This window comes from Gavia stellata, chromosome 28, assembly GCF_030936135.1.
Source record: "Gavia stellata isolate bGavSte3 chromosome 28, bGavSte3.hap2, whole genome shotgun sequence".
Taxonomy (NCBI): Eukaryota; Metazoa; Chordata; class Aves; order Gaviiformes; family Gaviidae; genus Gavia; species Gavia stellata.
In genome coordinates, this window is record NC_082621.1 from 7,543,776 (window position 1) to 7,570,781 (window position 27,006).

Consider the following 27,006-nt stretch of genomic DNA (forward strand, 5'->3'; position numbering starts at 1 on the left):
GAAGAAACTGCTATGGGGGACTTTGCAGTGTGTGTAACTACCTGAGGCTGTGTAGTCTCTATTCTTGGAGATACTCAAAACTGAACTGGACAAGGTTGTGGGCAGCCTACCGTCCCTAACCCCGGTAGGCAGCTAAGCCCCACACAGCTGCTCACTTAGTTACCCGCAGTGGGATGGGGGAGAGAATCAAAAGATTAAAAGTGAGAAAACGTGTGTGTTGAGATAAAAAGTGTTTAATAAGAAAAGCAAAAGCTGCTTGCACAAGCCAAGCAAAATAAGGAATTCATTCCCGACTTCCCATCAGCTGGCAGATGTTTAGCCATTTCTAGGAAAGCAGGCCTTCATCACAGAAAACTGTACCTTGAGAAAGACAGATGTCCTAACTCTGAATTTCCCCGTTTCCATCTTCTTTCACCCAGCTTTTATTGCTTCCTATGACATCATGAGGTATGGAGTGCAGCACAGCCCTCTGTGTGTCTTGGTCCCCGCGGGCAGGGATGGGAGTGAGGCCACGGCGGGCTGGGGGTGCGGGGCACGGGGAGGGTCCTGCGAGGGGACGCTGTGGGCCGACAGCCTGTCCCTGCCGCTGGCGCTGGGGCCGGGGCGCTAGCGCTGGGGCTGGGGCCGGCCCCAGCGGCGGCTGGCCGAGGCAGGGCTCGGCAGGGCGACAAGCCGGGACAGCGCCGGAGCCGCGCTGGGACCTGAGGGACAGGAGCCTTCGTCCGCCGGCGCGCCGCGCTCCTCCTCTGCCGCCGCCCCTGCTCCGCGTCCCTCTCCGCACCCGCCCTTCTCCTCCCCCGAAGGGGCCGCGGCCCCGGGGGGCCGGGCCGGGGCGGGGCGGGTGTGGTGGGGGCGGGCAGGAGCGGGCCCGAGCGCGGCTCCGCTCGGCCCCGGCCGGCCCCGGCGCGGCAGGGCATGATGGCGCCCGGGCTGGGGCCGTGGCTCCTGGCCTTGTCCTTGGCCGCGGGGCCGGCAGGTGAGAGCCGGGCGGGGAGGGCAGCGAGCCCGGGGCTGGGCCCGGGGCTGCGGCTGCCCTCGGGCGGCCCTGCCCGTCGCGGGGCCCCGGGGCTGCGGCTGCTGCCGCGCCGGGCGCGCTGTCGCCTGGCGCTCGCCTTCCTTAGCGGGGAAGCGGGGAGCGGGTGGCGGGGGCGGGTGGGGGAAGGAGGAGGGAGAGGGACAGGGAGTGTGACAGGGAGAGAGGAGCGCGTCTTTCGGGCAGCGGCCGGAGTGCCGGCAGCAGGCGCGGCTCAGCCCCGGGGAGGGCAGGCGGGGCATTGCCCCGGGCGCGGGGCTTTGCCGGGAGAGAGGGGGGTGGCGGCTGTCGCTGTGGCGGGGCGGGGGGCGGCGGGGGAACGTCCTCGGGCCGTGGGCGCGCCCTGCCCGGCTGCCTGCGCTCTCCGTCCGCAGGGGTGTGGGCGCAGCTGAGGCTGGAGGAGACCGGCGGAGGGCTGCGAGCGCCCGGGCACTCCGTGCTCCTCTCCTGCCGCGGATCCGGCTACAGCTTTGAATTTCATGGAGTTCTGTGGTACCGACAGGCCCCCCGTGGCAGTCTCGAGTGTGTTGCCTACATCAACCGCTCGGGTAGCACAAAGAAGTACGGGCCAGCAGTGGAGGGTCGAGCCACAGTGGCCCGGGACAATTCCCGGTCCGAGTCATCTCTGTCCCTGCGTGCTCTGCACCCCCGGGACGCTGCCCGCTACTTCTGCACTGTTGGCACAGGGACAGGAAACCTAGCTAAGCTTTAACAGAAACCTCCTGTCAGGGTCCAGGCTCTGGGCCTTGGGGCTGGAAAGACGACCATTCCCACATTTATTCAGTGCTGCTCGCAGAGATTTGTGTAGTTACAGCATACCGGTTTCAAATATTTGATTCTTACAGAGATGTTTGAATTGCTTCTGTCTCCTTCTGCTCTATTCCTTCTGCTTGCCTTCTTCCCATGTTTCATGTCAATTCCCTCTCCTCTCACACTCCCAAACCTCTTGAACTTTGGAAACAAGTTTTGCTGTTTCCTTCAGTTCCCACAAGGACAGCTACCCAGTGGTGGCTCACCTGGGGAGTTGTGTGAATAGCCCTGCTCTGGTTTTGGGCATGGCTCAGGTGACTCAGTGGAGTTTTGCTCCCTGGGGGGCAAGCAGAGTAAATGCGGGAGGTACACAGGGTCATTTGGGAGCTGCCTGGAGAAAGGGGAAATCTGTGTTTCTCTCCCAGCTCCGAAACTATAATGGGAGCAAGAGCTAGTGAGCATGTGTGTTTGCATCTGCTGGATCCCGGAGGTCACAAGTGGAAGCCCAGGGAAGTTGTGAAGTAGTTGAAGCGATTGCTTGAGCTGTTCCTGCCTGTTCATTCTTGTCTCCTGGGGTTGCAGGTGCCCTTTCTCAGGTGCAGACAGAGCTTTTGGCCCCACGGTAGGGAAGGTCTCAGAGTCCTTCACGCTTACCTGCCATATCTCTGGTGTACCCATCATGACAGCAGCAACGCTTGGGACGGGATCCGTCAGAGTCCTGGCAGAGAGCTGCAGCGTGTAGTTTTGCAGTATCTTTTCACGGGACTCCAGCACATTGCTTCATCCTTCCAGACCTGTGTCACCAGCTCTGCAGAGCCTTCCAGGAACCCGCCTTTCCCCAGAAGTGCTGTCGGCATCAGCTGCAGACACGGCCACCTATTTCTGCAGTCCCAGAGAGCTGGAAAAGGGCATAGTGCTTGAAACACAGGCAGGGCCAGGGCAGAACTGGAAGGAGGGGTTTTAAATCTAGCCAGGTCTGTTGTAGTTGGTTGCGAGAAGGCTTGTCGGGACTAGTCTGGGCTGGCGTTCCCTGAAAGGGGCAGAAAGGTTCTGCAGAAGCAGCAGCAGCAGAGTATCTCACAAGCGCACACAAACCCCATGACCATGCTGACCACCTTCTTTTGTTCTCCTCAGTCTCTCCCACAGGCACAAAGCAACAGAGAAAGAAGGTTATTTAAGAAGCAGCACAATAAGCATTGAAGGACTACAATTTGAACATGGAAACCCACAGGTGAATTGAGTTTTGAAACCTCATGTTGTTCAGGGAGCCCCAGAGTAGTGGAAAAGCAGGAGCTGAGCTGCAGAGGGTCTTTTCCCGTGTAGATGATGTGTTGGCTCCATGTGCATATATGGTCATGTTTGTACACTGAGGGCTAAATGGAATTTTTCTGGCAGGACCCCAACAAGGAGGATACGGAGGGTGCCCTGGGCCAGGCAGCCAGCCCTCCATGAGTTTGGTGGCTGTAGGGAGCCCAGCATGTCCTATTATGCTGGGGAAGCCCCAAGTGGCCCAGGGCACCATACACCACCTTGGCCTTGCATCCCCCTGGTTCTTTTCCCAGGACCAAGCCTCCAGTTTCAGCGGGCTCCTCTACCCTCTGCAACTCCCCTTCCCACTCCTGTCCTGGATCCCTTCCCCAAGGGGCCATGTTGGAGGACCCATGAAAAGAGAGGGGAGGGGAAGGCTTCAGACAGTCCGTTGAGTCAGCAATTTTCTCCGAAATGGTGGTACCAGTCAAGACACATTGTCAGGGCTCAGGTCCTAGCGAGAGCACTGGGTTCCTGCTGAGTAGGATGGGCACAGAGAAGGGAGTGTCCCTGCTCTGCTGAGCAGCCCCAACAGCCTGGTCCCTGCTGAGTCCTGTGCACATGAGTTTTAGGGGATGAGCTGGAGTGTTTGAGCCTGCACATCTGCCCCAGACCTTCAGCACCAAGGACAACCCAGGTCTCACTTGCCCAGGGGCCTGTAGGGCCTTTGCTGCTTGGATGGTCTGGGAGGCCCTTGCCAAGGAAGAAGCAGGTGGAGAAGTGTCAGCAGGAGGGAGTGAGTGGAGGAGTAGGGTGCTGGGCTAGAGCAGGGGGAGCAGGGTGGGGAGCACATATGCCTAGGGGTGCCCTGTCCAAGTGGAGCTGGGCTCAGAGGGATCCTATCTGGGAGGATCAGCTCAGCAGCATCAAGGGACATGGAGCTACTGGGAGGACAATCTGCCACCCCCAGGGCCAGCTCTGAAGTGCCAGCAGCACCCTGCTGTCCTTCCTCAGAGGAAGGTCATGGTGGCCCTGCAGCAACACATCACCTTTTGCCCAACAGAGGTTTTCCTGCCAAAGGAGCACTCTGGTATTGCACCTGCAGGGTGAGAGACACGCGGGAGTGCACCAACAGCTTCAACTTCTTCTGCTTCTCCAGCCCTCGCCTCTCACCTTCACAGTTGTCATAGATGGAGGGAGTGACTAGGAGGGACTAGGACTGACTGGAGTGACAGAGGCACAGACAGGGAAGATGTGGGCAGAGCTGTTCTGCAGGCAGAGAGAAGCTGGAGAGAGGTGAGACAGAGCGGGCCTGGCCATGTGGACTGCCGTGTGTGTGGGGTTATTGCCCATCCTAGGTAAGTGAAAGGAAGGGCTGATGCCCCCCAGGATCTGAGCATGCCCCTGTGCTCTGCACAGCTCTGTGGAGCTGTGCTGACCGCTTGCAGCCTGACCTGCCCCCAAGCTCTACCTCTCGAACCATCCCTGCAGTGCATGGTAGGAACAGCTCTGCAGAGCTGTTCCCCCTGCATAGGGAAGCCTTTGGGTAAGATTTGAACCGAGTGGTTTGGGTTTTGGTTATACCGAGTGCTTTCCTGGGAAACTTAGAAATCTCTAGAGTTGGTTTATAACTTAACGCGTTTGTAGCCAGGCTATATTACTCATATTCTAGGTATGTGCACATGGTTTGTGGGCAGTAGTGCTATCACCAGCAATCCAAAAAAACTTGTGCATCTGTTGCTTCAATAAATTGCACTATTCGTTAATCTAGCCATGAGAGTTCTCATTGAACGCGACCAGATTCCTTAAGTGTGGCCGTGCTAGTTCATGGAATGCGACTAGACTGAAGGTGTATGGTGTTACAAGTGCATCTGTAATCATGAGAGTTCAATGTATATATTTAACACGACCAGACTTGTAACACAGAGAATTGGGCATCACTCAGAATCTAAGCCCAGCCGCCCCCAGCCCCTCTGATATCTGAGAACAAGCCAGAACGCAAGGGGCTTTAATTTCTGCCAAATTACTTTGCCCTTTAATGCCACACCATCTACAAGAAAGGCCCAGAAGAGGACCAAGGAAACTCCAGGCCCATTAGTCTTACTGCAGTCCCTGGCAAAGTAATGGAACTAGTCCTCCTAGAAACTACTATGCTGTCTACGTCAAGAAATGGATAGATTGGAAGAGCTGTCTCTGAAGCATAGCCATGAGCACATTGAAAGCTTACGGGTAAGAATTAGAGACCGAGGCAACAAAGGGAACCTTATGGTTGGTGTTTATTACAGGCCGCCCAATCCAGGGGAGCCTATTGACAAAGCTTTCTTGCTCCAGCTACAGAAGGCATCGCGCTCGCAGGCTGTCATCCTGCTGGAGGACTTCAACCACCCTGATGTCTGCTGGAAAAGTAGCATGGCAAGCTGTAGGCAATCCAGGAGACTCCTGGAGTGCATGGGGGATAACTTCTTAAGCCAAGTAATAGACAGCCCTACCAGAGGGGATGCGATACTGGACCTGATGGTCACCAATGCAAGCGAGCTAATCGGTGACATCAAGATTGGAGGCAGCCTGGGCTACAGTGATCATGCACTGGTGGAGTCCTGAGGGGTATGGAACGGACAAAGAGTAAAGTCAGGACCCTGAATTGTAGGAAAGCAAACTTCCAGCTGTTCAAGGGGTTACTCAAAAAGACCCCCTGGGAAACTGCCCTCAGGGACAAGGGAGGAGAACAGAGCTGGCAGATCTTTAAGGATGCTTTCCACAGAGCTCAAGAGCTGTCAGTCCCCCTTTGTAAGAAATCAGGAAAGGAAGGCAAGAGACCGGCATGGATGAGTCAAAATCTCCTGGTCACACTAAAGGGCAAGAAGGAAATGCACAGGCAGTGGTATCCTGGGAGAGGTATCCTGGGAAGAGTATAGGGATGTTGCCCGGTTGTGTAGGGATGGAGTCAGGAAGGCCAAGGTGAGGCTGGAGCTGAACGTGGCAAGGGACACAAAGAATAATTAGAAGGGCTTCTAGAGATGTGTCAGCCAGAAAAGGAAGGTCAAAGAAAGTGTACCCCCCAATGAACTCGCCTGGCAAACTGGTTAACAACAGACGAGAAGGCTGAGGTACTCAACAACTTTTTTGCCTCGGTCTTAACTGGCAACCTCTCTTCCCACACTTCTCGAGTGGATGGACGTCAAGACAGGGATTGAGGGAGCGGTGTCTCCCCCTGTAAGAGAAGATCAGTTTCGAGACCACCTGAGGAACCTGAACATATATAAGTCTATGGGATCTGATGAGATGCATCCCAGAGTCCTGAGGAAATTGGCTGATGTAGTTGCCAAGCCACTGCCCATGATGTTTGAAAAGTCACAGCAGTCAAGTGAAGTCCCTGGTGACTGGAAAAAGGGAAACATTGCACTCATTTTTAAAAAGGGTAGAGAGGAGGACTCTGGGAACTATCGACCTGTCAGCCTCACCTCTGTGCCTGGGAAGATCATAGAACAGATCCTCCTAGAAGGTGTATGTTCAGGCACATGGAGGACAGGGAGGTGATTCGGGACAGCCAGCATGGCTTCACCAAGGGCAAGTCTTGCCTGACCTTCTGTGATGGAGTGACTATATCAGTGGACAAGGGAAGGGCTATGGATGTCATCTATCTGGACTTCCGTAAGGCCCGGTCCCCCACAACGTCCTTCTCTCTAAATTGGAGAGAGGTGGATTTGATGGATTGACTGTTCATTGGATGAGGAATTGATTGGACGGTTGCATCCAGAGTGTGGTGGTCAATGGCTCTCTGTCCGGATGGAGATCGGTGACAAGTGGTGTCCCTCAGGGGTCCATATTGGGACCAGTACTGTTTAATATCTACATCAATGACATAGACAGTGGGATTGAGTGCACCCTCAGCAAGTTTGCAGATGACACTAAGCTGAGTGGTGCAGTTGACACCCCTGAGGGATGGGATGCCATACAGAGGGACCTGGACAAGTTCGAGAAGTGGGCCCATGTGAACCTCATGAGGTTCAACAAGGCCAAATGCAAGGTCCTGCAGCTGGGTTGGGGCAACCCCTGGTATCAATACAGGCTGGGGGATGAAGGGATTGGGAGCAGCCCTGTGGAGAAGGACTTGGGGATACCCGTGGATGAAAAGCTGGACATGAGCCAGCAATGTGTGCTTGCAGCCCAGAAAGCCAACTGTATCCTGGGCTGCATAAAAAGAAGTGTGGCCAGCAGGCCAAGGGAGGTGATTCTGCTCCTCTACTCTGCTCTCCTGAGACCCCACCTGGAGTACTACATCCAGCTCTGGAGTCCTCAGTAAAGGAAAGACATGGACCTGTTGGAGTGGGTCCAGAGGAGGGCCACAAAAATGATCAGAGGGATGGAACACCTCTCCTATGAGGAAAGGCTGAGAGTCGTGGGATTGTTCAGCCTGGAAAAGAGAAGGCTCCAGGGAGACCTTATTGCGGCCTTTCAATTCTTAAAGGGGGCTTATAAGAAAGATGGGGACAAACTTTTTAGTAGGGCCTGTAGAAATAGGACAAGAGGTAATGGTTGTAACTAAAAGAGGGTAGATTCAGACTAGGTATAAGGAAGAAATTTTTTACGATGAAGGTGGTGAAACACTGGGACAGGTTGCCCAGAGAGGTTGTAGATGCCCCGTCCCTGGAAACATTCAAGGTCAGGTTGGATGGGGCTCTGGGCATCCTGATCTATTTGAAGACGTCCCTGCTTATTGCAGAGGGGGTTGAACCAGATGACCTTTAAAGGTCCCTTTCAACCCAAACTATTCTATGATTCTATGATTCTATGATTCTATACTATTACCCAAATGAAAGAAGTGATTGGGAAAAGCCAGCACGGATTTACCAAAGTCATATCATGCCAGATTAACCTGATCACTCTACAACAAAACAACATTTTCTGTCAACATGAGGACAGAAGCAGTGCATGTTGTTTACCTGGACTTCAGCAAAGTGTTTGACACTATTTCCCACAGCCTTCTCCTGGACAAACTGGCAAGATGGACGGGTGGTCTGTGAGACGGGTGGGTAATTGGCTAACAGGCTGCATGCCCTCAGTGCGTGGTGATCAGTCGTTTTAGTCAGACTGGCAGCCTGTCACAAGTGGAATTCCCTGAGGATTGATACTGGGCCTCACGCTGTTCCACATATTCATAAATGATCTGGATGGTGAGCTTGAAAGCACCTTCACCGAGTTCTGTGACGACACTAAACTGGGTGGTGAGATGGACACATCAGAAGGGAGGGCCATCTTACAGAACACCCTGGACAGGCTGGAAGAGTGGGCTAGCAAGAACAGTATGAAGCTTCACAAAGACAAGTGCAAAGTCCTGCACCTGGGATGAAATAACCAAAGAGCCCAGTACAGGCTAGGAACTGTGTGGCTGGGGGAGCAGCCTTGCTGAAGAGGACCTGGGGGTCCTGGTGGACAATAAGCTGAACATGAGTCAGCAGTGTACTGCTACAGCAGCAAAGGCAAGCCAGATCCTGGGCTGCATCTCTAGGGGCATTACTGGCAGAGATAGAGATGTGATCACCCCACTCTACTCAGCTCTTGTCAGGCCACACTTGGAGTAATGTGTCCAGTTCTGGTCCCCACAACTCACGTCAGACATGGACAGACTGAAGAGGGTCCAAAGAAGGGCCACAAAGATGATCAAAGGGCTGGAGAACCTGCCTTATGAGGAAAGACTAAAGGAGTTAGGTCTTTTCTCCCTGGAGAAGAGAAGGCTTAGGGGGAACCTCATCACAGTATTCCAGTACTTAAAAGGCAGCTATACAGAGGACAGAGGCTCTCCCTTCAGAGGGAGCCACGTGGAGAAGACAAGGGGCAACAGGTCCAAGTTGCACTGGGAGAGATTCACCTTGATATAAGAAAGAAACTTTTTACTGTGAGAAGACTCATTTGCTGGAACAACCTCCCCAGGGGTGTGGTAGAGTCCCCATCACTGGAGGTTTCGAAGATGCAAATGGATAGTGTGTGAGGTAAGCTCTTTCCTACAAAAGATGGGACCAGATGATCTTTCAAGGTCCCTTCCAGCCAGGGCTGTTCTATGATTCTATGTTTTTATTCTGGGAACTTCAGAGGCTGTAAGGTGAAGTGCAGGTTAGTGCACATTGCCTGGGTTCCTCTCCAACATGACCCAGTTTTTCCTCCGTGGCCTGGCTGCAGAGCTATGGGATCATAGAGGTGTGGTGGGGTAGCTTCCAGAAGTAGATGAACGGGTTAGATGAACGGACAGTGGGGTGGATTGAAAACTGGCTGATAGATAGAGCTCAGAGGGTTGTGATTAGTGGCACAGAGCCTAGTTGGAGGTCTGTAACAAGTGGTGTTCCCCAGGGGTCAGGACTGGGTCCAGTCCTGTTCAATGTATTCATCAATGGCCTGGATGAAGGGATGGAGTGTGCCTCCAGCAAGTTTGCTGATGACACAAAACTGGGAGGAGTGGCTGACAGACCGGAAGGCTGCGCTGCCATTGAGCGGGACCTGGACAGGCTGGAGAGTTGGGCAGAAAGGAACCTTATGAAATTCAACAAAGGCAAGAGTAGGGTACCGCACCTGGGGAGGAATAACCCCATGCATCAGTACAGGTTAGGGGCTGACCTGCTGGAAAGCAGCTCTGTGGAAAGGGACCTGGGAGTCGTGGTGGACAACAGGATGACCACGAGCCAGCAATGTGCCCTTGTGGCCAAGAAGGCCGATGGCATCCTGGGGTGCATCAAGAAGAGTGTGGCAGGCAGGTCGAGGGAGGTTATCCTCCTCCTCTACTCTGCCTGCTGAGGCTGCATCTGGGGTATGCTGTCCAGTTCTGGGCTCCCCGGTTCAAGAGGGACAGGGAACTGCTGGAGAGGGTACAGCAAAGGGCTACAAAGATGATTAGGGGACTAGAACATCTTTCTTATGCGGAAAGGCTGAGGGGCTTGGGTCTTTTTAGTCTGGAGAAGAGAAGACTGAGGGGTGAACTTATTAATGCTTACAAATACTGAAGGGGTGGGTGCCAGGAGGCTGGGGCCAGTCTTTTTTCAGTGGTGCCCAGTGACAGGACAAGAAGTAACGGGCACAAACTTGGTCATAGGAAGTTCGATCTAAACATGAGTTGGAACTTCTTTACTTTGAGGGTGGTAGAGCACTGGAACAAGCTGCCCAGAGAGGTTGTGGAGTCTCCTTCTCTGGAGATATTCAAAACTCGCCTGGATGCATTTCTGTGCAATCTGCTCTAGATGAACCTGCTCTGTCTTGGGGGTTGGACTAGATGATCTCCAGAGGTCCCTTCCAACCCTTATCATTCTGTGATTCTGTGATTGTATCTGAGAAGAGAGTGGCACTGCCAAGATGATTTTTCACAGGATAAGATGAAAAATTTCTTCTCTGCACTCCTAGCTTTGGCTCCATGTGAATAAACACACATGTTCTTATTCTGAGGACAGACCATTCATTTCTTTCTTTGTAAGTGTAGATTTTCATGGAAGTGCATTTGCATATGTTGTCATGTGCAAATGCATCCGTATGCTTGTGTGCAGGCACACATTGCCCTAGGTGTCCTATATAAGAGCTACAGATACATGGGAGGTCAGTTATCCCCAAACTTTGCCCTGATTACCACATTTGGGTCTCTGGAAGAATTGCTGCCGTGGATTAATCTAAGAGCCATTCAACACAGCAGACTGCCTGTCATGCCAATGTCAGCTGTCTTGCAAAGGCTATAAATACAAAGCAAATGCTACTTTATTTCTTCTGTTTCCACCTTCGCTTCTTGTAGGTGTCAGCAGCTCAGGGACTTCCCCAAACAGATATTATAGATCTCTGTTTAAATCACTGCTCTTAGCTGTCCTCTCCATAGTGAAGTCTGTGACTTAGTGTTTGGTCTTGAATATCTAGTTTCCTAAGATCACCTATAGTGTATCCAGGGAATCCATGAGTAGTAACATTTCTGTATTGGAAGAAAGGTTGAATAGGACGGTTCTGTCCACACAAGAATGTAATGCCCACTGCATCCTTTAAGAGAAGAGTCGCCTTCTTGATAGATGTATCCCAGAGCCAGCTCTCCTTGCCAATAAAAGGCATGGACATAGCCTTTTATAAATGTGTGATGAAATCAGGTGAATGTGCTGGGAGCTAGGCTCAGAGGGAGCTGTTCCCAAGAAAAAGAAATTGTGTTAAAATGCAAATGGAGATTTTTGGAGGGTCAGGAAGAATTATGCTGGAAAGGCCAGGATAGTTTCTTCTGGAAAGAAGCAGGGTAGACCTTTCAGCAAGGGCTGAAGGAATTCAAACAACCATGCATGCACAAACCACCTGCTAGTTCCCCTCCAAAACGTATCTTCATCCTCCTAGGGCACTTTCCTAGAGGAAAGGGGGACTCGCTCTCTTCTCATTTCCTCTGAAGCAGAACTCAAGGAGAGGTCTTCAGTATCACCTCGTGAAACACAGATAGCCTAAACAGTCTCTCTAACATGTCACTGGCAGTATTGGAGCGCCTCCTGCAATTTTTTGGAGGGGATGCACCAGGACAGAGAAGAAAAAACAAAGGCAGAACTCAGCTTTTAAACCAAACAAATCTAAGCGTGTGGCTTGGGGGAGGCTGTGAAGGCAGGTGTGTTTCTGTGGCCACCCAAATGGGAAAAGGCTGTTTAACTGCAACTGAGATCTCAGTGACAAACAGGGTGCGGTCTCACTGCTCTGGGAAGATTTGGCAGGAAGCAAAGGGTATTGGAGAGGCACCCGTATGTACCCTGGCCTGTCGCAGGAGGTATTTAGCCCTTGTTCTCTTTGTCCTGCCAACAGTTCTAGAGACTGAAAGTATCACACTAGCCAACTCAACACTTTTCCTGGAGGAGTGAGGCAATAAGGAGGAGAAAACAATTTGACACAATACAGGCAACAGCAGATGGTCATGCGCGTGTTAACAATGGAAAATATAGCAGCACTGGTATTAAAAACAGTGATTAAAACGAGAAGTACACTTTTGTACTTGATAACAACAACAATGCAAATAAATGTATTGAGTAATACAGCATGGAACCATGCAGATTTGTGAACAGGATGAAATAATGCTATTTCCTTTTGTGTCTTAGAACTGCATTTGAGGATTCAGAAACTGCTCCACAATTCCAGGTAACCATTAATCAAAATCATTAAAGTAAGATAAAAATAAAATTAAAAGCCAACTTTAGTCAACCATAACTAGATGTTCACCACCTTCAAACTCAGCTAAAGGCACATCTAAATAAATCAAAAGTCCAAAGCATAGCCAACTCACTGGTCAAATAATCTAGTTCACAAGATCAAAGAAACTGAGAAAAAAAAAATGGTGCATGTAATCAGGAAAAACTCCCAAGACCCTTCAAGACCCTTATAAAAATGGCATTCAAACCAGAAATATTAAAAATCAAAGACCTGAGTAAATAAGCAACTTTAGCACATCAAGGCACACAGAGTTGATTAATGCACCGTCAGCTAAACCAAAATAACTTTTGAACAATTCATAAACATGGACTGATGTTCTATTTGGCATGAAAATCGGCCTTGAGGACATAAATACTTCAAGGGCCAGAAAGAGTTAGGAAATGTAGGGTGAAACTACATTGAAAATTAATAAGACTGGGGCAGCTGGTCCCCAGATATTCTTTAAAATATTTCACCCTAAGTCTCTTGATATATGTCAAAAGACAAACCAGTAGTTGGGTCCTTTAAGTGAGAACAGCTCTAACAACTCAAAAGGAACAATATTCCTTTTTGACAGGTATGGGCAATATTTTAGTGAGAGATTAATTCTACCCTATCTGCCAAAAAAAGCAATGCTGATAATGTTATTTTTAGTGTATAGCAACCTCTCTGGAACAGTATTAGATTGTTCAGAAGTAGAACAGTGTAGAGGAAGAGGACAATAAAATCCAGCTCTTCAAAGAACATGAAAGAGGAAACATCACCTGGCACTGAAAAAAGCAAAATGTTTTTGTACAACTGTCTACCACTGTGTGGGCTACGTACCACAGCGATTGAAGAAGAGTGAACCCCTACACACAAACTGTCTCACTCACTGACTTCTCCTTAAGGTGGAAACATGGTGCCCTACATGGTCTCTTTTTCCTCAGACAGCTGTATGCACATACACAAATTTGATTCCCAGAATGACTCAGACAGCAGAAGGACCTTTCTGTGCAAGGCCAGTTTCCCCAACATTCAGTACCAGCTCTTGGATCTTGCAAGCATGTCATTTTAGACATCTGATCATCAGCTCAAGTTGAGCAAGTTGGGGATTAACCTACTGTATTTAGATGTTTCCATTTAAGCTTAACATCAAGTTCTCTTCTTTGTCTCAGAGCACAGAGAGGGTAAGATCTGTTCACACTTTTTTGGTAAGAACAAAGATCCTTTTAACTTCATATCCAACAGCAGCCAGAAGCAGATGCATGAAGAACAAGAACAAGAAACTAGAAAGGATACTTTCCACTAGTAATCTCTCAGCTGGTAGACATCAGAACAAGGACTTGGAATCACAAATGGTTCCTTTGTATTTACCATTTATGGGTTTATGCAGGAGCCGCTTGTTCATCATTTTGGCCTTCTGCCACCTTTGCTTGACTTACTGCTTTGTCAAGATGAACCATTCTTGAACTTGAAGGAGGGAATCTCTGAAAATCAAGAAGCTCTCCTAGACCTCCCTCTGTCCAGCACCATAACCCATGAGATTCTTCCAAGCAGATCCCAGAAGAGTCCAAATTCTGTTCTCCTAAAGTCCAGGGCTCCGGTCCTGCTTTTTGCATTGCTCTTTCCTCTCTGGATCCTAAGCTTAAACACTGCATGATCACTGCAGCCAAGGCTGCCCCTGACCTTCACATCCACCACCAATTCTTCCTCATTTGCAAGTAGGAGGTCCAGCTCATTAGTCACTTGTGTCAGGAAGTTTTCATCAGTACACTCCAGAAAACTGCTGGCTTGCTTGTGCCCTGCTGTGATGTCCCACCAACAGACATTTGACACGGTTCAAGTACCCCATGAGGACCAAGGCCAGCGAACGTGAGGCTTCTTCCAACTGTCTGAAGAAGACCTTGTCTACTTCTTCCTGATCAGGTGATCTGTAGTAGTCACCCACCACAGTGTCACCCATGCTGATCTGCCCTCTAATCCTGACCCACACGCTATCAGATGGCTCATCATACAACCCAAAGCAGAGCTCCATGCATTCCAGCTGTTCTCTCACAGACTGGGCAATTGCTCCTCCTCACCTTCCCAGCCTGTCTTTCCTAAGCAGCCTGGCTCCATCCACTACAGTACTTCTGGAAGCTACCCCACCGCACCTCCAAGAGTTAAAACTGGGTCATGTTGGAGAGGAACCCAGGCAATGTGCACTAACCTGCACTTCACCATGCATTTCAGTTCTTGGGTCATGTGAGCTATCCCACTACATCTCTATGTTGTCAATGAGATCATAGCCCTGCAACTACTAGCAGAGCTCTGATTTCTCTTGTTTTTTCCCCATATTCCCTGCATATGTGCACAGGCACTTTAAGAAGCATGCAGTCATGCTGATTTCCCAGAAACTATATGAGCGCTTTCTTTTTTCCCACAGATACTTCCTTATTTATGTAAACACACTGGAAGTGCACCCCTTTCAGCCCTTTATTTTTTATTATGAAGTCTGTCCTGTTCGTATCACTCCTCATACATTTTGTACGAACCCTTCCCACCACTTTCGCACTTGATTATTGATCATCCTCTTCCTCTCGTGTTGTTCCTAGTTTAAAGCTCTTCTTATCAGGTTGGCCAGCCTCTTGGCAAAGATGTTTTTGTCCCACTTAGTCAAGTGGGTCTTCCAAGCAGTCCTCAATCCTCGAAAAGGGTCCCATGGTCATAGAAACCAAGTCCGTTTTGCCAATGCCAGCTGCACACCAGCAGGATCTGTCCACTCCTCCTTCTCACTGCCCTCCCCCTCACCAGCAGGATCAAAGAGAAACCCACCTGGGCCCACATGCCCTTGACCATCACCCCCAGAGTCTTCTTGCTGCTTACCAGGACTCCCCTGGCAGTATCATTAATACTCACATGGAAGAGCAAGCAGAGGGTAGTAGTCTGTAGGTGTAATAAATTTTGCGAGTCTTTTAACAATGCCCCCAATCCAAGTCCTTGGCAAGGAGTAAACCTCCTCAGATGACAGGTCCAGCTGTCAGAGGGGGCTTCTGTTCCCTGCCACAGGGAGCCTTCTGTTACCAACACTCACCACTTGTTCTGGTGTTCCTGTGTGGCTCATGGTCAATGGGGTCAGACACCTCATTTGACAGAGCTTGCTATGACAGCACTGAATCTATTCTGGAGCTGCAGATCTTCAGGTGAATTAACAGCCTTCCTCTTGGTGTCAGAAGTCAGAAGCTCCCAGCTTTTGTCATCACGGGAATCTCCATTTCCCATCTGGATGGGCACAGACTCCACCTGCCTCTCCTTTGTCAGAAAAGAGAGGAGTGGGCTCTTGAAGCTGCAGGGTCTCAGAGATTGAGTCCACCTCTTGCCATCAAGGTCCAGATAGTGCTAATGATGCAGAAATTGATCATCATGAAGGATTTGATCCATCTGCAACAACTCCTTTACTCTTTAATAGCCACTTCCATGTGCCTCTAGGCACTTCCAGTGCCTCTACCTAACAAAGAACAATCATTTTGTTTACTTTCTCATCTTACCTAAAACAGCATAAAGACTTCCTAAGGCACCAAATGACCCCCAGACACCAACTCTACGAACCCAGATCACGCACATTCCTCCCACTCCTGAGCATTGAAACCAAATTCAAGGTGAAAAGGTAGACAGTTTCCTGCAGCACAGAACAATTTTCATAAATGTTTTGAAATAGCACTAAAAGTACTGATTTTTTTTTCCTGCTTTCTATCCAGCTTAACTCCGTGAGACTTTCCGGAAGTGTCATGTATTCCCAAAGACTTACAATTCAACTGTTTTGGTCTTATTTTAGACCATTCTTTGAAAGCCACGTCATGTTTCTTCATGTGGTATGTTGGGACAGAAACCACTTGAGAAGTCATGTGATTGCCTGTATAATCCAAAATTCTGTGCAGTGAGAAGGAAGAGACAGTTTTTGTAATGGAATATATCACTGTGTTTGGGGACTGGAGTACCACAATGATGTAAACAACATAGGGCCCTGTACAAAAACCCAAAGATGGAAAAAAGGCAATATATTTTGGGGAAGAAAGGAGATGGGCGACTTAAATGATTAAGGAGACAAATGCAACATTCTTTTCATATTTCTATTTATGCTGGAAATATAGAACTCACAGGGTATCTAAAAGATGGAAGAGAGGGAGAACTTGTATTCAATCAAGCTGTTTGAAATCATTGAACTATTCAATTACTATTTTTTCCTTTCCAGTTTTGGAAGAAAATGTGGCTCTGGGTACCCTGATGGGATTGCATACATGAATAATTAGGACAAATATCTGGCTTTTCATCTCCTGTTTTTACGACACTTTTGAATATCATGAGGAAAGAGTTCTTTATTGGACGAAGTATTAGCAGTGTGAGGACAGATAAGCTTATATTTGGAAGTGGGACCACTCTCACAGTTGAACCCAGTAAGTGTCACTATTTTATTTCTAAAAATTATGTTAAAATTAAGGTGGGGGAGGGCAAAGGAATCTAATGGTTTGGGTTCACTGTAAGAATTTTCTGCTGCAATAATCCCTAGAGTGCACTCTCTCCAGCTGGAGTTTCAAGCTGAATCCTCAGGTTGTATCTGCTTAGGAAGGCTTTAGAGGAACAACAGGGCTACCTCTGTATATCAGAATTACATCATGATCCCCAAATACCTGGTGTTCACTACTTAAATTTAACATGTTATAATTTATTCCCAGACTGGAGAGCACTCTGGCCCAAATTTACTGTGAAGTGTCCTCCCCTCCAGTGGGTTCCACTGCCTCAATTTGAGCAGGAATGCATAGCTCAGTGAAAGCTGACAGTAGAGGGAAGTTTTGAGACAGATCTTTAGCTCTCTGTTACGAGAAGGTAGTTTTTGACACTGGCACCACACTCATAGTGTCACCAGGTAAGTAATTCCACTGGCATGGAGACAGAGGAGGAAGGAGGTTAAATATCCTTGGGCTTAAACTTTCACAGCTGCCTCCTATCCAAGACTACTTAGAATGAATGAAAATTGGCTACTAAGTTGCCTGGGCTTTGAAAATGCAGATGTGGTGAGCAGGGATTATAACAAGCCTTACTTCTTTCTACCTTGATTTGGAATTTCATGATGTACAAAAAAGGTGGATGTCACCCCAAGCGTTTCTGTGGGGCTGTGAATGTTAGGGCAGCAGGGGAGTTTGTTAGGTTGATCTTTGTTATCCTAAACATCCAGGTGCACACCGTAAGCCTTGTTACAAAGCTTTCAGAGATCTCCATGTCTTTAAAGTGCTGCAGAGATGTCCCATGCAATTGTACATACCGAAACCATCCTGCTCTCGTTCCAGGAGGGCATGGGGCTACTTTGGGTGCTGCCTAATCTGTCCAGGTCTGTAGGATACGGGAATAAATGTCTGTTCTGGAACAATTTAAGTTCACTCCCAATTCCAAAGGGATGAAGGAATACAAAGTTATCATTCTGAGGAAAGATCTGTTCTTTCCAACCAGCAAATCCTCAGTTGTAAATGTAGGACCAGAAGACACTGCCAGATTCTATTATTTTAATGTCAGTCAACATTGATTTAAAGATGGTATTTGTCAAAAAAAAAAAAAAGAGGTAAAATATCTCATAGAAAATACTAGAATTTGGCAAGAAAAAGCAACCAACAAAACACAAGTCTAAGAGCTGGCAGGTGGAAGAGTGAGCAATGGTATTGCCATTTCAGCTATTTACAGAAATGCTGATATGATACTCTTGTTTCTCACATAAAGTGTCTTATGTTTTTTTTAAAAAGTTTAGCATGTTGGTTCTTCTGCTGACAAGAAAAGATTTTTTTCTAATCATCTGAAGGTAGGATGTGCCTCATTGACTGCAACAAGATATTCTTGGTTTAAGCAAACTTTTACAGTACATCATTACTCAAATTTCTAAAACATCTTCACTGAGTTTCCCACAATTTGAGTTAGAGAACAATTCATTTGACAAAAGAAAAGTGTTAGCCTTGTCTTCTCCTCAACCCTGAAATGCTTTAAATAATTCTTTCACTGTTTTTTGTGCCTATCTAGCCTCTCTGACATCCTGATGCAGAATTACCTGAAACTTCAGCTGAGTGAGGTTTCCATGCTCTTCAATGATTTCTCTTTTTCTAGCTAAAGATAGGATGACATTTTTCAAAGATGCACAGAGACTTTAGGATTATGTTTGACAGTAAAAGATAATAGGCCTTAAGCATCTAAGTCACTCGGTGTCTGTTGAAATACCTAAGAAGCTGAAGCCAAAATTTCCATAATTTGCGCAATCTTTTGTTGCTAAATTTGGATTTCTTTGGAGATACTCATAGTCATTTTAAGAACAGACATACTTTATCATCTGATTCTTTTGAGAATCCCCAAACACAAAATGACATCGAAAACATGCATTGGTAGTCACTATAGGATATTCAAGACGTATTCTCCTCTTGAGGGACAGATGAGGTTTTTGTTTTGATTTGGTTTTGTTTATTCCAGATAGAACTTTCATTAAGAAAGCTAAGGCCCATAACATTACTGAATATATAGCTCTTCCCATGAGTTTGAAAGATTAGAAGGAAAAAAGAGTACAACTTTTTGTGCTAATAAAATGCTACTGCCAGAATGTAATATAAAAACCCCTCCTCAAAGCAAGCAGTGGTAGGAATTCATGGCTGTATTTTCAGGTAATGCAAAATAGTGGGACTCAGTTGAGGCTTCTGGGGTCTGATAAAGAAATAATTCTGCTTTATTAACTACAATTGCACAGTGTACATTTGTTCTTGCTGAGGTTTTTACCCAGTGAGTTATGCCAGAGAAGCAGCTTGCTAGTATACTGGCTGTTTGGAAATACTGGAGATCCGAAAACATGAAAAGCCTCTAAAGATCTTCTCAGATAACAAAGAGTGCACAGGACTAACAGGATCTGGCAAAACCATGTTACAGCACCTGGAAAGGAAATGTATGTAGGAGGAATAGCAAAATGAGCCTTTTTTAGATTTACCCATTTTAACTGTGTGTGACTGCTGCTCTTGTCTTTGGGAAGGGGACTCAACTGACCGTGGAGCCTAGTAGGTATTCTTTATGCATTAACCTTTTCTGAGTTGTTACTGCTTGGATTTTCACTTTTTTTTCCTTATCTTCCTCTTAAAATTCAGGCAGCCACTCCCCCATGCTTTAAAGTCACTAATTAGACTTTAGGCTTTCTTTTCCATGCATAACCTTTTGGTACGCAATTAGGCAATTTAAGTATAAAAACCCCCATGCTGATCACGCTTCTTGGGAGTTGCCAGAGAATTTGGGCTCCACCAGGGTGAGTCCTGGCTGCTATCATGCTGAATTCCTTTGGGACCTAACATCTGTCCACTTATTGAGGCACCGTAATAAGCTTTTCGTAGTCATTGTTAGGTTTCAAAGCTGTGCTTGGGCAGTCTGAAGGGAACTGAAGTTCCTGTGGAGATTGACATTTAAGTTCCTAAGAAATTCTATTCTGTCAGTTAGAAAGACAGCACTGAGGGGAGAGAAGGATAATATACAAAAGCATTAAATGGAATCTTATGTAACATTTCTGTACTAATTTAATCTTACTAAACAGTTCAGAGTTTGAGTTAAACTGTATAGGTCAAGTGAAGTCAATGAACGTTTGACTCCTGTTTGGTATCCGTTTGCTGTAGGTATTGACAGGCACGGAGTTGTGCCTGTTTTATGAGTAGAGCCAACCCATGAAGTCATGTTAGAGTACTGTTTGGCTTTCACCTCAGTTCCTCAGTTTTGGGGTGAGGGTGGTGGGGGAAAGAGAGTACAATCAGAGCCCCTTGAACATATCTTGAAAAAATACCCTGTGATGAACAAAATGTTAGACCTGAGTGGCCTCTTGACCAGACTGCAAGGCAGATGCTGTGCACAATTCGAGGCCTAATGCACCTCTCTTTACCAAAGTGACCCATCAGGATGCTCCTGTCAAATTGGACATGTAAATTTTTGATATGTCTCATAGCCTTTCCTAAGCTGAGCCCTTTTTGGCAAGGAAGCATACTAGACGATTCCCTTCAGTTTCATGTTTTTATTATAATTTATGTTGCTAATCTTCCACATTGGTATGTGGAATCACCCTAGTTTCTCCACCTATGACCTGAGGGCAAAATACTTTATTTTTAAAAAAATCATGATATCATAGTGATTGTTGGCTACTAAATTATTTTGAGACCAACCATTTCCTGAAAAGACATCCCCTTCTAGTTTAAGCAATCTTACTTCATTACTTGTATGTCTTATAAGAAATTCTTAGAGAAGGCTGCTGCTATATAGTTGAAATTCAGGCTTTTGCAGTTGTCAAGCCTTTGTCATTCACGTATGTTGCTTGGAATTATTTCAAAACAGAAAAAATACATCTGAAAATTTCAGAGTAACTCTTCTGAAAAATGCGTGAGAGAGCAAGGATACCAAATCCTGTGAAAACTTGTCAGCATCTTGTAGGTTCTTTCCAAATTCCAGTTCTGGGGCACGTTTTTCATGCCTTGATGTTTGTTGGTATCTTGACCCTAAAGAACTACCACTGAAGGTTAATACACTGATCTAAGGAAGATTGTAAGATTTGTCCATGGACATCAAGTTCATAGGCCTCGGGGTGTTCCTCCGTTCAAATCAGTTTATTATACAAATTCTGCGTTATACTTCCGACTGCCCCTGGAGCTGTGGGACTAACAATACGGCACAGCACATGGATGAAAAAGGTCACACTTTTTGGAACTGGCACAAGAATTTTTGTTGAACCCAGTACCAATCCTATTCTCTTTTCATTGTCTCCAGACTGCGTTGGAATGTCTTACACCATGTGCAATGTCTAGCGGGGAAAACCTCCCCCACAATTGAAAGTTCTTGACCTTATCAGAAACTCCTGGAGAAGAGGAGATATGCAATTCACAGACTTCTGGTTGCTTCTCTCTTACTTTCCCATCTTAGAGACAAAAATCCTTCCTGCATCTGAGCATTTGTTATTGAAAAGATCAACCCTGTCCCTGACTCCAACAGCAGTACTTCATTTCTGCAAGTAATGTCATTTGTTGGAGTAACCTTGCACAACAGTGAAGCAACAAACTGACTTCTCTTTGCCCCACCACTCCTGCTATGGTTGGACCTTTTCGCCACATCAGAAGGAGATCTGGGGGAGGGGAAGGAGAGTAAAGGAAAAACAATTGTTCCCTCATGTCTCATGAATATGCAAGACAGCCCTTGATAGAAGTGTTATTTTTAGGAATTAAATTGTTGAGAAAACAGAATATTTTGACTCTTGGAGTGGCAGGCATAAAAGTGCTCTTCTCATTTGCAGGTCCCTTACTTATAAAATAAAGAATTCACATATACGCACAAGCTTGGGCAAAAGGAAGCTTAAAATCCTGTGGAGTTAAAGCTCCTATAAAAAACCTGCTCTCATACAGCCTTTCTGTCTTTGATCTGATCTTTTGGAATCTGCAGCAAGAAATAAAGACAAGGCAGTTACTCATTGATAATGCTAGGAATTAGTCTCAGCTGGAGTATATATGAACTTTAGGTGACTTAGCACTCAGGCAAGCTTGCAATAAAATCAAATCATGCCCAAACAATGTTTTTTTTTTACAGACATTCAAACCAGTTCTGTCCCAGAAGTCATTGTGATGAAATCAAAGAAACTGGAAGAAGGTGGCAGCATTGGGACAGCAGCTTGTTTGGCAAGGAATTTCTCCACAAAGAGCATCAGCTTGGAGATGTCCTCTAATGAAGTCATATATGAACAGAGTGCATCCATTTTGACATCAAAGGGGTTGTATGATACTATTAAGGCAGTCAGTGTGACAAAAGGCACAGAGGTGACCTGCACGGCCAAATTCGATGGCAGGACTATTAAAGCCAACTTAACATTGACAGGTACAATTTTGTGGTACAGCTGCAACGTGTTTCTGGCGGCAGTGTCTTCCAGTACTTGCTATTTCTCCTGCTAAGGGTACTTGCTATTTCTCCTGCTCCTAGGTAAGCAGCAGAAATGGGGGAAACATCTGGTACGTAAGCAGGTAGAGCTGAAAGATATTTAAAAGCATCTAAAATAAATGGTCTTAACTGTTCAACAACTTGGAGTTACTCTTTTTGGGGTAAAAAAGAGACACAATCTTTTTTTTAAATGTACATTTACTTATCAGTAAATACTTTACCACATAGCAGCAAATCTCCTAGAGCACAGCCTGAAATAGCCTTTCTAAAAACAACAAAAAGTTAAAGTGATGGTGTGGGTTTTTTTCCCCTAAACCACTTTGAGGAATTGTTTTTGTCATGATGAAGCTCATTCAAATAGCAAAACCAGAAGAACTCAGGAATGCTTTCGTTTCGTGCAACTGCATGGAGAAATTTTCTCCTCAAGTTAATGTTAGAATTAGCGACCACTCCTCTGAGCCTCGGACTGTACTGCCCACACGTTCCTACGGGAAGGGTTATATGAATGTTTTTATTAATCCTTTTTAAAATTTGGACATAGTTTGTAATGCTTTTTCTTTATCATGCTACAGAAAAGGAGGCTGAAGAACCAGTTACAGGGAAGGTTTGCAACACCACAGACACCTCTGCACAAGGTTAGTTACCTAAATAGATTGTGAAGTTACATTACTATATTAGGGATAAATGCATGGAAATGTATTTTCCCAGGGGTAGAGGAATCAGAATACAACATATTCATCAAACACAACCTGCTTTTTCTAGGTAGCTAGTTTAGTAACAGACAAGCAACAGGAAGCAAAATCCAACCTAGACAGACATCCTCCTCCCCTGTTGTTGCCATGTTTCTCTATCATCTTTTCCTTTGCTGCTGCTTCTTTCCCTGAAACTATTACCTGTGGTTTTTTCTGCTTTCTGCCAATATCACAATATCTGAATCTAGACCATGAGCTCTCCCATTTTTTCTCTCTCACTAAGCAGATACCAAAGTGGAGAAAGCGAACATGCTGTCTATGACTGTGTTGGGTTTGAGAGTCCTGCTGGCAAAAAGTATTGCCTTCAATACACTCATGAGTATCAAACTGTTTCTTTTCTGAGGTAAGGAAGCACATAGCTTGATCTGTAGAAATACTGGAAGCACATGCCAGGAATGACTGCTTGTCTTTGTGTACTTCTCTAACCTCACAAGGAATGATACCTGTTCAGTTGCTCCTGTTTCTGTTATATAACTCTTGTAGGTTTCTGGGGAAAAAAGCAAACAAAAAAACCCCACCACCACACCCCCCCAAAAAAACCCAAACCAAACCACAGCAAAAAACCAACCAGCACCACCCCCCCACCCTCCTCCCCCAAACCACAACGAAAACAGTCCCTTTCTGCATCCAAAGCTCTGTTCTTGGTGGCTGGTCCCCAGATTTTCTTTGCAGCAAACTTGTTTTACCAGAGCTACTTAGGTGTTGCCAGAAGTACCTGAGAGATATCTCATTGACTATTTCAAGTGACAGAGCACAAAGCCTGGAGAAAAATCAAGACAAATAAGGAGTCAAAACAAGGCTCCCAAAACATGAACATGTGAAGTAGTGGGAGGAAAGAGAGGAGGGGGGAGGATTTTTAAATGAAGGTATCCGAAGAGGCACAGAAGATAGTCCAGCCTAAGTTTTGTGAGTCTACCTGTCTCGATCTGACAGATCAAACAGTGACACACAGGCCCAATTGCATTAAATGTAGTTGAAACACACTTTGCTCTTCCAGGCAGTGGGGATGGAAGGCAACAGCAATCTGAAGAACAGCAGGAGAGAGCGTGTACCAGCAGCACAACGGGTGGAACAGCCAGTGTCAAATCTGCTGACAATAACCATCCAGAACACAACACAGCACCTTCCCCTTAAGACATTTTATACTGTTGAATCCTGCCTAGCTAGTTTATGTAGTAAGAGTTGTAACTGCTTTTGCCATTTCTTTTTTCCTGTCAACTGAGGAGAGCATGTTTCCCCTCATCCCCCTGCTAAGTAGAAATTGATCTCCCCACTCTTCTAGCCTTTGCACAGAAGCATCCAACCTGCTTCAGTAGTTCTTGAAAATCCAAACCTCACTATAGATATATGACCCTTTTAAATCATCTGTTACTGGCATATTGCATTACTGTCCGTAGAACTGATGTATTACTGCTTAGAGAATTCAGGCACAGTAGATGCTCTTTATAGCTTTAATGTTTTTTAGATAGCTTTAATAACTATCATTTTCTAGTGTAGATGAGAAGACCTGTGTTGGATCCGAAGTGATTCACTTCAGCCAGATAATGTTCTACCATAAAAACATTTTTATTTGCATTTGCTTTATTGAACTTGTATTTCTTCTGCAAAGTGTATGGATGGCACCTGCATTTCAGGTTACTGTAATAGTGACCGAAATAAAGTTTTACTAAGCCAAAATGCTGTGGTTTGTTCTGCGCTCTTTCTTCTGAATTTGGGATGGAGATTGCTGAAATCCAAGTGTCCTAATGACCAGTGAGATTAGAAATACAGCTTTGATAACCTAGATTTCCTGTTGGCTGAATTTGTCTTGTCTAGACTTTGTACAGGGAAGTGGAGACTCTCTTTGGCACATTAAAAAGCTTCAGTAGGGCCATGAATTCTAGACTTAGAAGATTCAAATGAGGTCTGATCTTTCAGAGCACTTTGAAGAGACCTCAGCAAGATATTTTGGATCACACAAAAAAGAGACACGTGTCTAAGGAGAAATCCATTAAGAGACAGCTTGATATGAACATGAGGAAGGAAAACACACATACCAGAAGAGAAGAAAACATGCTGGTTTTTTCCACTCATTGATACTAGGACGAGGCCAACAGGAAATAATGTACGGTGGTTTGATGGAGTGATAGTTTCCATAACAACTTGGTTATTAGTCAAAAAGACCCCAACGCACTTATTCCCCAACTCATCTTTCTCTCACAAGCAAGAAGCAGGATGCTGTGGTCAACATTTATGACTAAGTTACACCATGCAAGATTAACTCCCCCTTGCTTTGAAAAACAAGTTAACCACATCCTGAAGGGTAAATAAGGTTTTTCACATACTGATGAGTTACTGCTGGCTTCAAGACAGCCTCCACAGAGTGCATAGTAAGGTCTGTTTAATAAAGCTTTGTCAGGTTAGTCCCTCAGACCCTGCAGACACCTAGAGGAAGACCCTCACCCTATGCGGAAGATAAGTGAAATTTGCATGGCAAATCCAAAAACAGTAAAATGCCTTTTTAGTGCATTCTACGGCCATAATGTAAATCAGGGGGAGCTGTTCACTAGTATTTTTATCCTGATTTTCTGATGATGCCCTCAACCTTTTTGTCTTGCACTCCACCCCTTTTCCCAATCTCTCAGGCAAGACTGAGACTGGGAGTACCATTTCTGTGTTTCCATGCAGATCAAGGAACGCCATGTTCCTGAGCAATCCTTGGTTGTGCCTGAGAGCTTTGGCAGGATTAAAATCCTGCAACACTGCACAAGAAGAAGAGGGATCTACAAATGTGTGACTCCTGAGGGATATAGCATTGACGCGTACAGAAATTTATCAGCCACATAAAGACATCAATCTCTACTGTTTCAAACACCCATCCACATAGGTGTAGGACACCAGAGCCCTCATTTCCATCACAAAGAGATTCATGACCTGAGTGATACCTCCATGGTCAGGTTTTTCAGACCTCCCTGTGCACCACTGGGAAACTGGTCGTTGTGGCAACATCTATGCCCTCACTAACCCCCCAAAATGTCAGTCACCCAAGTCTCTGTTATCTAGGTCTCAGTCAAAAAAAAGAGAAACTGCTGTCTTTGAGAAGATGGTTCAAAGTCTTCAGCTCTGTGGATCATGAGAAGGAGGGAATATCCATCCATCAGTCTCTTACCACAGTCTATCACTCACCCACAGTGAGCAGAATTAGACCCCTTGGAGTGGACTAGCCTGGTCACCAGACCTGTGGCTCCTCTAAGACTTTATCTCAGGCCAGAGTATGTGAAATAAGAGGGCTGTGTCACAGCTGGCCAAAATAATGTTTCTGAGACATGATGCAAAGGACGGATACTGAAGACAGCCCAGGCATCCTCATACTGTAGCCAAACTAGGTGCAGTCTATTTTTCTCACTTTATCTGGAGAAAACTATTTTGTTGGCTGTGTCTGGCCTTCTTTGGGGAGGAAAGGATTAGCTTTCTGTGGCAAAAAGCAGCCTGTGCTGGCTTAGACTAACTGGGGATAAGAGAGGAAGAGGGAACGAACTGCATAAATACCCCCTTGGGGAGGAGAGAGCTATCTGTACCTAGTGAGGAACTTTGGCACCTAGGCAGCCAATGTCTAGAGAAGGGAGGTTAATGGGAAAGACAATACCATGTTAGATCACAAGATCCAGCTGGAAGAAACAGACACATGTGCAGACACACATCCCCTTTCCAGCTCTTAAACTTCTAGACAGATAGTGCTGAATTGTTTTTGAACCATTTCCCCTATCAGGAGCTGTCTAGGTCTAATTATTTTAGTTCGAGTTAGGAAAGAGCCTGTAGCCCCTCTGTCCTATTTTCTGCCATTGTGACTTCCAGATTGCCTCCCACTAGCAGTGGCTTTTCACTTTACAGTTGCAAGTCTGTAATTTTGAGCCAATGCAGAACATGCAGCTTAAGAAAACAGGAGAATATCATTGTTTGCAGAAGAAAATCTGTAACAGGGAGCTTTTAAACAGCCCAATAGTAAGATTGTCTTGGTGTGATTAATTCCACAGAAGAGGGCAGAGTCTGCAGCTTTCCCAGCTGATATGAGCTAAGGGAAAGTTTTTGTAGAGAAACTGTGCTCCACAGTAAAATATCCACTGTTAACATCAGCACCTTGGG

General features: G+C 46.3%; 2 protein-coding genes across 2 annotated transcripts in view; both read left to right on the plus strand.

Moving 5' to 3' along the window:
* Positions 1-27,006, plus strand: part of LOC104259541 (T cell receptor alpha chain MC.7.G5-like) — a gene marked incomplete at its 5' end in the record, with an annotated part of 298,870 nt that overhangs the window by 34,447 nt on the left and 237,417 nt on the right. The window lies entirely within an intron of this gene.
* On the plus strand, positions 919-23,903 carry LOC132319504 (immunoglobulin gamma-1 heavy chain-like). The gene is made up of 8 exons (XM_059830464.1): positions 919-976; positions 1,408-1,709; positions 8,057-8,064; positions 16,559-16,617; positions 21,788-22,072; positions 22,705-22,767; positions 23,111-23,227; positions 23,882-23,903. Exons 1-7 carry the CDS (start codon positions 919-921, stop codon positions 23,224-23,226), a joined length of 891 nt encoding a protein of 296 aa, XP_059686447.1. The 3' UTR covers position 23,227; positions 23,882-23,903.

Bases quoted from the DNA above. Each gene is read 5' to 3' on its own strand.
- LOC132319504 (XM_059830464.1), top strand. From the start codon at position 919: ATGGCGCCCGGGCTGGGGCCGTGGCTCCTGGCCTTGTCCTTGGCCGCG. The intron at 977-1,407 runs GTGAGAGCCGGG...CTCCGTCCGCAG, and splicing joins CTTGGCCGCGGGGCCGGCAG to GGGTGTGGGCGCAGCTGAGG. The intron at 16,618-21,787 runs GTAAGTGTCACT...TTTTTTTTACAG, and splicing joins CACTCTCACAGTTGAACCCA to ACATTCAAACCAGTTCTGTC.